At 43.0% G+C, this 8,781-nt stretch overlaps 1 protein-coding gene across 1 annotated transcript; it reads left to right on the top strand.

Annotated features, from left to right (window-relative positions):
• The first annotated feature begins 6,628 nt into the window (after window positions 1-6,628).
• On the top strand, window positions 6,629-7,452 carry LOC119570664. The gene is made up of 3 exons (XM_037918315.1): window positions 6,629-6,790; window positions 6,963-7,082; window positions 7,256-7,452. The coding sequence occupies exons 1-3, from the start codon at window positions 6,769-6,771 to the stop codon at window positions 7,450-7,452; spliced, it is 339 nt and encodes a 112-aa protein (XP_037774243.1). The 5' UTR covers window positions 6,629-6,768.
• The last annotated feature ends 1,329 nt before the right edge of the window (window positions 7,453-8,781 follow it).

The raw sequence follows: 8,781 nt of genomic DNA, 5'->3' as shown, positions 1-8,781 counted from the left end.
TAATGGTGATAGCCATCTGTCCTGACTCTGCAGGAATGGGCTTAGTGGCAGGGGAGCTTTTCTTTTTCTTGAAACTGTGCAGCAGTTCTCCATTAGAGGAGGGACGACCTCTTTTCTTAGCCATGGGATTTTTCCCTTCAAGAAGCAGGGATTCTGCCAGTGACAATTTGAATTCCTGAAGCATCATTACTTTTCGTTCAGGAATGTCTAGGTCGCTAGAATCTCTGCGGTATAGTAACCAACAGTTCACAACAGTGACATCCAGAAAATGAAAAAAATATCTTGTGATAATACTTCTTGGACCTGCTTTGTAACCATACTTATGTGGTTTACTGGGTAAATACTGCTTAAAAGAAGATGCACCCTTGAATGGAACCATCTGTTCATCTACACATACTCTTTGTGGCATGGGAATTTCACGAAACTTGGTAACAAGATGATCCAGCAGAGGTCTCACTTTGAAAAGTTTATCATACTTTGGGGAAGTACTTGGCAGCATGTCACTGTTATCATTGAAGTGGGGGTTGGCTTTGATTTCTTCCCATCTATCTCTAGTTATTACTTCTGAAAACAAGGGGACAATTGAGCTTAGCCTTCCAGTATAATCTTGAGCTTTGACAGTTTCACCAGTGACATGGCAAGTAATGTTCCCAAAAAATGCTCTAGTTCAGGGACAGTGAGATTTAAACGTACCAACATTTTTCTGATGTGCATAGAGATTACTCTGATCAACAATGTGAGTCAAAATATCAGAAGAAAAAAAAACCTGGAAATACTCAATGGGACGCCTTACTGTGGTAGAGGCTCAATCTCACCCAACCACTCAGGTGTGTCTAAGCTAGTGTTCTCTTTTTCTTCTACAGGCTTTTGTCCCAGTTCAACTGGGGTCGCCGGTGCGGATCTTCCTCCTCCACTCTGCCCTATCCAGGGCCTCCCCCTCCGTCACTCCCGCCGTCTCCATGTCCTCCTTGATGCAATCCTCCCATCTCCTCTTCGGTCTTCCCCTCTTTCTTCTCCCAACCACCAGTCTCCTCATCCTCTTGCCCACGTACTCGTCCTCTCTCCTTGTCACGTGTCCCAGCCACCTGAGTCTGCACTCCCTCAGCTTCTCCCCGAGCTCTCCTACTCCAATGGTCTCTCTGATCGTTGGGGTTGCGGATTTTATCCAGCCTCGTCTTCCCAGCGCGATCCTTAGCATCCTCATTTCTGCCACCTTCATCTTTGCCTCCTGGCCTTTCGTCACCGCCACTGCTTCCATTCCGTATAACATTGCCGGCCTGACCATGGTCTTGTGGAGTCTGCCCTTCAACTTTGTGGTACCTTCCTGTCACAGAGTACTCCAGTAATCTTCTCCATGCGTTCCAACCCGCCTGGATCCTCTTCCCTACTTCCTTATCCGACCCTCCGTCACACTGCACCGTGGAGCCCAGGTACTTGAATTCTTGGACTCGGTTTAGCTTCGCTCCCTGCATCCTCACTTCTCTCTCTGGCTCTTGTTCGCCAATGCAGAGGTACTCGGTATTCTGTCTGCTAACCTTCATGCCTCGCTCTTCCATTGCCTTTCTCCACTGTTCCAACCTCTCTTCCACCTCCTCATTCGTCTCTCCATTGAGTGCTACATCGTCTGCGTACATCAGATCCCATGGTGCTGTCCTCTGCACTGCTACCGTCAGGCAGTCTATGACCAATGCAAAGAGGAAAGGGCTAAGTGCGGATCCCTGGTGCAATCCCACTTTGACTTGGAAACTGTCCGTGGTTCCCACTATGGACTTCACCTTCGTTGTCGTGCCTTCGTACATGTCTTGGATTCCCCTGACATCCTTCTCGTCCCCCTCTTTCAGCCTCAAGCAGTTCCACACCTCCGATCTAGGTACTCTATCGTACGCCTTTTCCAGGTCAATGAAGACACTGTGCAGCTCCCTTTGACCCTCTCTGTATTTCTCATCAGTTGTCTAGCGCAAATTTTGCGTCTGTCGTGGACCTGCCTGGCATGAACCGAACTGTTGCTCCGAAATCGCCCACGATCGCCCTCAGTCTTCCATCGATGATCCTTTCCCATATTTTCAGAGTGTGTGACATCAGTTTGATGCCCGGTAGTTACCACATTCCTGGATGTCCCCTTGTTCTTGAATATCGGTATTAGCGTGCTGTCTCTCCACTCATCTGGCATTCTCTCACTTTCCATAATTCCGGTGAAGATTTCCAGGAGTATTTTCACGCCTGCTCGGCCCAGTACTCTCCATGCTTCCACTGGGATGTTGTCCGGTCCTGTCGCCTTGCCGTTCTTCATCTTCCTCAGAGCCTTCACAACCTCTTCTCTTATCTCCTCTACCTCAGTCTCTGCTCTTGCTTCCACGGTTCTGTCGATTCTTTCGTTCTCCACATTTATCAGTTGTTAAAATACGACCTCCATCTTTCCTTGATATCGCTTTTTTCCCGTCAGTACCGCTCCGTCTGTGTTTTTCATCTGCTTGCTCTGATAGACATCTTGGGATTCTCGGTTCTTCTGTTTTGCAATCCGGATCGCTTTCCTTTGGCCTTCCTCGTCGTCCTTCAGACTGTCGTATAGATCTTTGTACGCTTCCGATTTGGTTTTTGCAACAGCTCTCTTCGCAGCTTTGTTCGCCGCCTTGTACCTTTCGATTGTCTCTTCGCATCTATTCAGATCTCTCTGTTTCTTCGCCTCCTTCTTTTCTTTCACTGCGTCTTGGACTTCCTCTCCCCACCACCATGTCTCTTCCTTCTTTCCTGGTTTTCCAGATGTCACGCCAAGGACCTCCTTTGCCGTCTCAGTCAGCACTCTGCTGGACTCCGCCCACGTCTTCTCTGCCTGTGCTTCCATCCCTTCCCTGACCTTCTCCACAAACTTTTCCCTGTGCTCCTGCTCATTCAGTTTCCACCATCTTGTCTTCCTGGTCTGCCCGGTTTCTTCCTTTGTCTCTGTCTTCATGGTCGCTGTACAGATGACCACTTTGTGTTGCTTCGCAACCGCTTCACCTGGCAGCACCTTGCAGTCCTGTACTCTTTTCAGCTCACTTCTCCTGCATATGACATAGTCCACCTGGGAGTTCACACCACCACTTGTGTAGGTGATCTTCCTCGAGTCCTTCTTCTTGAAATAGGTGTTTGTGACCGCCAGGTTGTTTGCCGCCACAAAGTCTAGGATGGTCTGCCCTTTCGTTCCTCGTTCCAAACCCAAATTTACCGATGTTGTCTCCATATCCTTGCGCTCCACCACCCACATGTCCGTTCAGATCTGCCCCAATCCAGACTCTCTCAGTTCTTGGGATCTTTACCATGACCTCGCTCACTGTTCTCCAGAAGTCTTCCTTTTCCACATCGTCACAGCCCCCTTGTGGTGCGTATGCACATACGATGTTCACCGGTTTGTTCTCCACTTCCACCTTCATCCACATCACACGGTCAGATTCCCTGTGAACCTGCAGCACACCTTCCTTCATCTCAGGGTCTAGCACTATCCCGACGCCGTTCCTTCTAGTGTCGTGTCCTACGTAGTACATCTTGTACCCATTACCCCTTTCTCTGGCCTTCGCTCCTTCCACTTGGTCTCCTGTACGCATAGGATGTTGATACTCCGTCTTTCCATCATGTCAACAGTCTCCTTTCCTCTACCAGTCATCGTTCCCACATTGAGTGTGCCGATTCGTAGTTTCCTGGTGGTTCTCCGTGCCTCTCTCTTCTTCTTCCTCTGAGCTTTCTTCTTTAGCCGTATCCGCTCTTGATACCGTAGCCGTTGCCCATTTGTCGCCGGATCACGGCGGTCATCCGACGCGTCGCCTGCGGGGTACGCCCTAGCTCTGTCTGCATTCCTGATTCTCCGCATCATGGGATTGGCTTGGCAGGGGTTTTTACGGCGGATGCCCTTCCTGCCGCCCTCTTTTAGTCGCCTCTTACGACACGCAGAGGGTACGTTGGACCTATTCTACCCCGGGGTCCACACGGATGTGTCTAAGCTAGTGTTCTGGCCTTCAATTTGACGCCATAGTGGGTGCTCACTACGTTTATTTTACTGGAAGCCATCTTGTGACCTTGATTCTGCTGTGAAGGTCCTGGTCTTGATTCAGGAGGGTCATCAGGTTCATCAATCAACGGTGCCCGTTCCAGCTCTTCATCATCCGGCATGTAATCACTCCCTAAAACAATATAATAAATTTGTTTCATGCATAGAAATATATTTCAGTACAAGTAAAATCACCTTCATGCAAACATCAGAACTTATTACTCTTATTACAAAAAAATTAGTGCTTATATAACACTCAATTGAGCGTTATATAAGAATTATATCATAAACACACAAAAAATATACTTACCATAGTCTGGACATTCCTCTGTATTATCATCAAAATCACTGTCATCATTTTCCTTTTGGGCATGAAGAACACGCTCCAAAGCACGCCTCACTCCATAAAATCGAAAGGAATCCATACTGTCAGCAAACAAGCATTTTTTGACTCGACAGACGAAGTGAACGAAATCGTAAACACATGAACAGACACTAAAAAATACAAGTATATGATGAATTTCATATCCGTTTTTCACATCTATGTGATCAGTGTAGTGTTGTCTAAAAGATATAAAATAATAAAGCAATAAACTCACCTGTGAGACTGCATTTGCACATGACAACAGAGAGGAGTGTGTGGCGTGGCACAGTCAGCTGATCTCTGCTAGGGAGGACCAGACAGCTGCCAAGTACCACAAGCGAGAAGATTTGCCATCCCTTAAATATGAGCAGTAGAACGTGCCTGAAACGTTGCACTCGTTCACAGCTCTCTCACTCCATTTTCTTTAGCTCTGGACTCACTAGAAACGAACGTAACTAATTCGTCACGCTCGGCGATATAGGGTTAACATGAAAAGGATGACCTGGGCATGTGTTAACATGAAGGGACCTGGGCCAAACATGACGCAGCTGGCTGTGAGCGGAGGAACAAGCCGGGGGACGGAGTTGGGTGCTGCTCCTGTAAAGACCTCGTGTGTGCCTTGGTGACCCGATAAACTTTGTGTTGACCTGTGTTAAGCTGTATCGTGCAGTGTGACATGCTGGTTTCCCCCCGTATTGTGCCTATAGAAAAGTGTACGGGTAAATAACTTGTGTAAATAAAGGAAAGAAATGTCATCGTGTGTTTATTTCGTGCCCTGCCTCGCCACTTGGCGTTTCCCCTCGTGGTGTTCTGGGACGCTGTGGTGCTTGGTGCCTCTTGGAGCTGTTCAGTGTTCACGACCCTGTGGATAACACGCCGTCTGCCTAGCCTGCCTTGTGTTGGTGGCAGAGAGACGAGGCGGTCGGCGTAACAGTATTTTACATTATCTATATCATTAATGTATATTTTTCTTTTCAGTTTAGTTTTAAACTTTTTAACATTCATCATACCTTAGATTAATATTTAACAATGATATTCATTGTTAAATATCATATATTTAACAATGTCTGTCTCTCTCTCTCTCTCTCTCTCTCTCCTCCTACATTCCTCTTCATTGTATACGTGATTACATATCTTAATGCGTCAACGTATATTAAAATGCTGAGGAAAATATATATCTCTCACACCTGCAACCAGAGGCATAGCCAGAGGTACTGCCTGCAGCAAAAATGATTACATTATTTACATCAATAAATTTTCATTGAGGATAACAACAGAAAGGAGCAATAACAGCCGCCAGTTTTATTGACTTGCCAAGAAGTAAATCTTTCACATTTTTTGTACATTACAAAGATATTGTATCATAAAACAATGGTAAAAACAATACAGAAAAAAATGACATTCGTCACTACACTAACCAGTAATTGCTAACATAACCTTCATTGAAAAGAAGGACAACAAATGAAATCTATTTCAAATGGCAGTACTTCCATACACAATAAGCCATCAAGAAAGGAATTCTCCGTAGAAAAACTCACAATACAAAAACTTAACTCCTTAAAAAAAAGTACTAGAAATATATGTATCATAATTTCATAAAAGAAGTATTTAAGAATTTCCTGTACAATATACAGACTAGAAATAGACATCATACCAAGTAAAATATCAGTAATACTTTTTCCTTTGACTTAGTCTCATGATCTTTATCCATACAAGAACACAGTAACACAAGGTTTGCTTGAAAATAATGCTTTAAAGTATAACTCTCTGTGAAATATATATATCTTCATAAAAGAAGTATTTAAGAATTTCCTGTACAATATACAGACAAGCAATGGACATCTTCCTATGTGATTTATCAACAATAATACATTTTCTTTGACAAAATGATGAGATTTTGAAAAGAAAAATAATTGAATAAGAACCTTCACATATTAAAATATATTCTCATGCACCTTTACTTTTAGTCTAATGATCTCTTGCCCATACAAGACCACAGTAACACATGGTTTGCTTGCCCCTCGCACCAATAGCTCGAGATCTAGTTCCTGCATATTTCAGAATCCAGCCAATCTGAGGAGTGTCTGGGATGTCATAATCATGTTCAGCGCAAAACTCATAAAGTCGTAATTTAAATAATCTGCGAGTTATGACATCATTAAAATTGTTGGTAAAAATTATTTCTTGATCAATGAAATATATTAAAGAATTTCCTCCTTTAACTTTTTTGGGAAAGGACAGCAGTCTGGTTACCAAGCCAGTGTCTTCTTGGCCAGTGTTTTCTGGCCAAGTACCACAATAGCTTGTGGTACTTGGCAGCTGTCTGGTCCTCCCTAGCAGAGATCAGCTGACTGTGCCACGCCACACACTCCTCTCTGTTGTCATGTGCAAATGCAGTCTCACAGGTGAGTTTATTGCTTTATTATTTTATATCTTTTAGACAACACTACACTGATCACATAGGTGTGAAAAACGGATATGAAATTCATCATATACTTGTATTTTTTAGTGTCTGTTCATGTGTTACGATTTCGTTCACTTCGTCTGTCGAGTCAAAAAATGCTTGTTTGCTGACAGGTATGGATTCCTTTCGATTTTATGGAGTGAGGCGTGCTTTGGAGCGTGTTCTTCATGCCCAAAAGGAAAATGATGATGACAGTGCTTTTGATGATAATACAGAGGAATGTCCAGACTATGGTAAGTATATTTTTTGTGTGGTTATGATATAATTCTTATATAACGCTCAATTGAGTGTTATATAAGCACTATTTTTTTGTAATAAGAGTAATAAGTTCTGATGTTGCATGAAGGTGATTTTACTTGTATGAAATATATTTCTATGCATGAAACAAATTATTATATTGTTTTAGGGAGTGATTACATGCCGGATGATGAAGAGCTGGAACGGGCACCGTTTATTGATGAACCTGATGACCCTCCTGAATCAAGACCAAGACCTTCACAGCAGAATCAAGGTCACAAGATGGCTTCCAGTAAAATAAAACGTAGTGAGCACCCACTATGGCGTCAAATTGAAGGCCAGAACACTAGCTTAGACACAACCTGAAGGGTTGGGCGAGATTGAGCCCTCTACCACAGTAAGGCGCCCCTTTGAGTTTTTCCAGGATTTTTTTTCTTCTGATATTTTGACTCACATTGTTGATCAGAGAAATCTCTATGCAAAAACAGAAAAATTTTGGTAAAAGTTTAAATCTCACTGTCCCTGAACTAGAGTAATTTTTGGGAACATTACTTGCCATGTCACTGGTGAAAACGGTCATGCTCAAGATTATACTGGAAGGCTAAGCTCATTTGTCCCTTGTTTCAGAAGTAAGACTAGAGATAGATGGGAAGAAATCAAACCCAACCTCCACTTCAATGATAACATGACATGCTGCCAATACTTCCCCAAAGTATGATAAACTTTTCAAAGTGAGACCTGCTGGATCATCTTGTTACCAAGTTTCGTGATATTCCCATGCCACAAAGAGATGTGTAGATGAACAGATGGTTCCATTCAAGGGGCATCTTTTTTGAAGCAGTATTTGCTCAGTAAACACATAAGTATTGTTACAAAGCAGGTCCAAGAAGTATTATCACAAGATATTTTTTCATTTCTGGATGTCCACTGTTGTGAAACTGTTGGTTACTATACCGCAGAGATTCTAGCGACCTAGACATTCCTGAACGAAAAGTTTAAAGATGCTTCAGGAATTCAAATTGTCACTGGCAGAATCCCTGCTTCTTGAAGGGAAAAATCCATGGCTAAGAAAAGAGGTCGTCCTCCTCTAATGGAGGAACTGCTGCCCCAGTTTGCAAAGAAAAAGAAAAGCTCCCCTGCCACTAAGCCCATTCCTGCAGAAGGAGTCAGGACAGATGGCTATCACCATTATCCAGTGGTGACAAACAAGAGGAAGGTGCAAGAATCCAGACTGTAAAAAATGCCCCTGGTTCTACTGTCAGAAGTGTAAAGTACACTTGTGATCACCAAAGATAAAAAATTTCTTTGTTGAATTCCACACAAAGTAAATGAACAAGCAAAAATGACAATTTAGTTCATGGATATATTTACTAAATGAATAAAAAACATTCAATATTGTTTTCACATGTGCTAAGGTTTTTGTTTTTTTTTGTATAAGCAATTTCTTTTATGGCAGCCAAGAGTCTTGGCTGCCATAAAAGAAATTGCTTTACAAAAAAAAAAAAAAAAACCCCTTAGCACATGTGAAAACAATATTGAATGTTTTTATTCATTTAGTAAAATATATCCATGAACTAAATGTCATTTTTGCTTGTTCATTTACTTTGTGTGGAATTCAACAAAGCAATTTTTATCTTTGGTGATACACAAGTGTACTTTACACTTCTGACAGTAGAACACAGGGGCACTTTTACA

The sequence above is a fragment of the Penaeus monodon genome, unplaced genomic scaffold, assembly GCF_015228065.2.
Source record: "Penaeus monodon isolate SGIC_2016 unplaced genomic scaffold, NSTDA_Pmon_1 PmonScaffold_3492, whole genome shotgun sequence".
Taxonomy (NCBI): Eukaryota; Metazoa; Arthropoda; class Malacostraca; order Decapoda; family Penaeidae; genus Penaeus; species Penaeus monodon.
Note: the sequence above shows the minus strand (reverse complement) of the source record. Positions and strands in the feature narration are given on the sequence as shown.

What these genes read in the sequence shown, in the direction of transcription:
- LOC119570664 (XM_037918315.1), top strand. Translation starts at nt 6,769, where the DNA reads ATGTGCAAATGCAGTCTCACAG. An exon ending in GTGCAAATGCAGTCTCACAG is followed by an intron (nt 6,791 to 6,962) that starts GTGAGTTTATTG and finishes GTTTGCTGACAG; the next exon opens with GTATGGATTCCTTTCGATTT. An exon ending in AGAGGAATGTCCAGACTATG is followed by an intron (nt 7,083 to 7,255) that starts GTAAGTATATTT and finishes ATATTGTTTTAG; the next exon opens with GGAGTGATTACATGCCGGAT.